This window comes from Entamoeba nuttalli, assembly GCF_000257125.1.
Source record: "Entamoeba nuttalli P19 unplaced genomic scaffold asmbl_9168, whole genome shotgun sequence".
NCBI classification, from domain to species: domain Eukaryota; phylum Evosea; order Mastigamoebida; family Endamoebidae; genus Entamoeba; species Entamoeba nuttalli.
Window position 1 is genome coordinate 682 of NW_008579498.1, and position 1,325 is coordinate 2,006.

Sequence of the window (1,325 nt, forward strand, 5' to 3'; positions counted from 1 at the left end):
TTTTATTTTAATTTTAATGATTTTCTTCTTTATTTATTTTCTTATTTTTTTATGAATGAATAATTCATTATTATTATATTATTATTTCTAATTTAATTTATTATTAATACCATCATTTTTTCATTCTCTTTTGATATTATTCATTCCTAACGCATTATTTTATTCTTTGTATTATTATTTATTATATTTCTTATTAAAATCCATCATAATAATCAAATATTCATTGATAATTCATTCATTGATTTTATATTACTGTTTATGTGTCGTATATATAATATGTCAACTTCAAATCTATAAAATCAGACAGAAGAAAGAAGATGACATCAAACCAAAATGAAAGAAAGTTCCCAGAAGAAGGACAGAAAGGAGTAAAAGAAAATGAAAATAAAGAAGAAAATGTAATTCAATTTATATATAATAAATTTAACGAACTTAAAGGTCAATATGAAATTATTCCAAAAGTGAAAGATGAAAGAAAAACAAAAGAATTAGATGATAATGGTATTAAGGTTAAACAAAGAAATAAAACATTGGAAACATTTAAAATTATTAAACAACTAGAAGAATGGATAGAAAAAAGAATAAACGATATATTATTTGATTCAGATATTGATGGATGGAATATTACTACATCAGTATTTGATCAAAGATTAATGAATAAAGAGAATCTAATAATTCTCATTAAAGATACAGAAGATAATCTTTTTGGAGGATATGTTCATTCTAAAATTGATAACAATTGCCCAAATTCATTTTTATTTTCATTAAAGATAAAAGGAAGAATAAAAGGAATGAAGAAATTGAAGATTCAGAATATGCAATTTATATATTCAAAAGAACAGATGATAGTTTGTTTTCATTTGGATATAGTGGAATATTTGGTTGTCTTAGTGATATTTTTGTTTATAAAGAAAATAATAAAACAAATTCATATTGTTATCAAGAGACATTTGAATATAAAGGAATAGAAAATGCACTCTGTGGAAAACAACATCCTCATTGTTTTATTCCAAAACAAATTGTTGTTGTTGAAATGAAATAATCAAATTTTTCATATATTTTTTATCATTTTATTTTTATAAAAAAAGATACAAATGATGTTTATTAACATTAAACAAATCAAAATGAAGTATCTTTCTTTGAAACAAATAACCATTTTCTAAGTCAATGTTACAAAGAAGCTTAATATCAAAACCTTTAAAATTTTTATTTTTTATGGTTATATCATTATTTGCTAAATAATCATTGTTTTATATCAAAATATCAACAAAAAAAAAGAAATAAAGTTGAATTTCAATTATTCATTTAATAAAATTTTTGGAAAT

General features: G+C 20.3%; 1 protein-coding gene across 1 annotated transcript; it reads left to right on the forward strand.

Annotated features, from left to right (window-relative positions):
* Positions 1 to 317: 317 nt before the first annotated feature.
* ENU1_195090 (hypothetical protein) lies at positions 318 to 968 on the forward strand (the record flags this gene model as incomplete). Its single annotated transcript, XM_008861943.1, has 1 exon — positions 318 to 968. The coding sequence occupies one exon, from the start codon at positions 318 to 320 to the stop codon at positions 966 to 968; it is 651 nt and encodes a 216-aa protein (XP_008860165.1).
* Between the last annotated feature and the right edge of the window lie 357 nt (positions 969 to 1,325).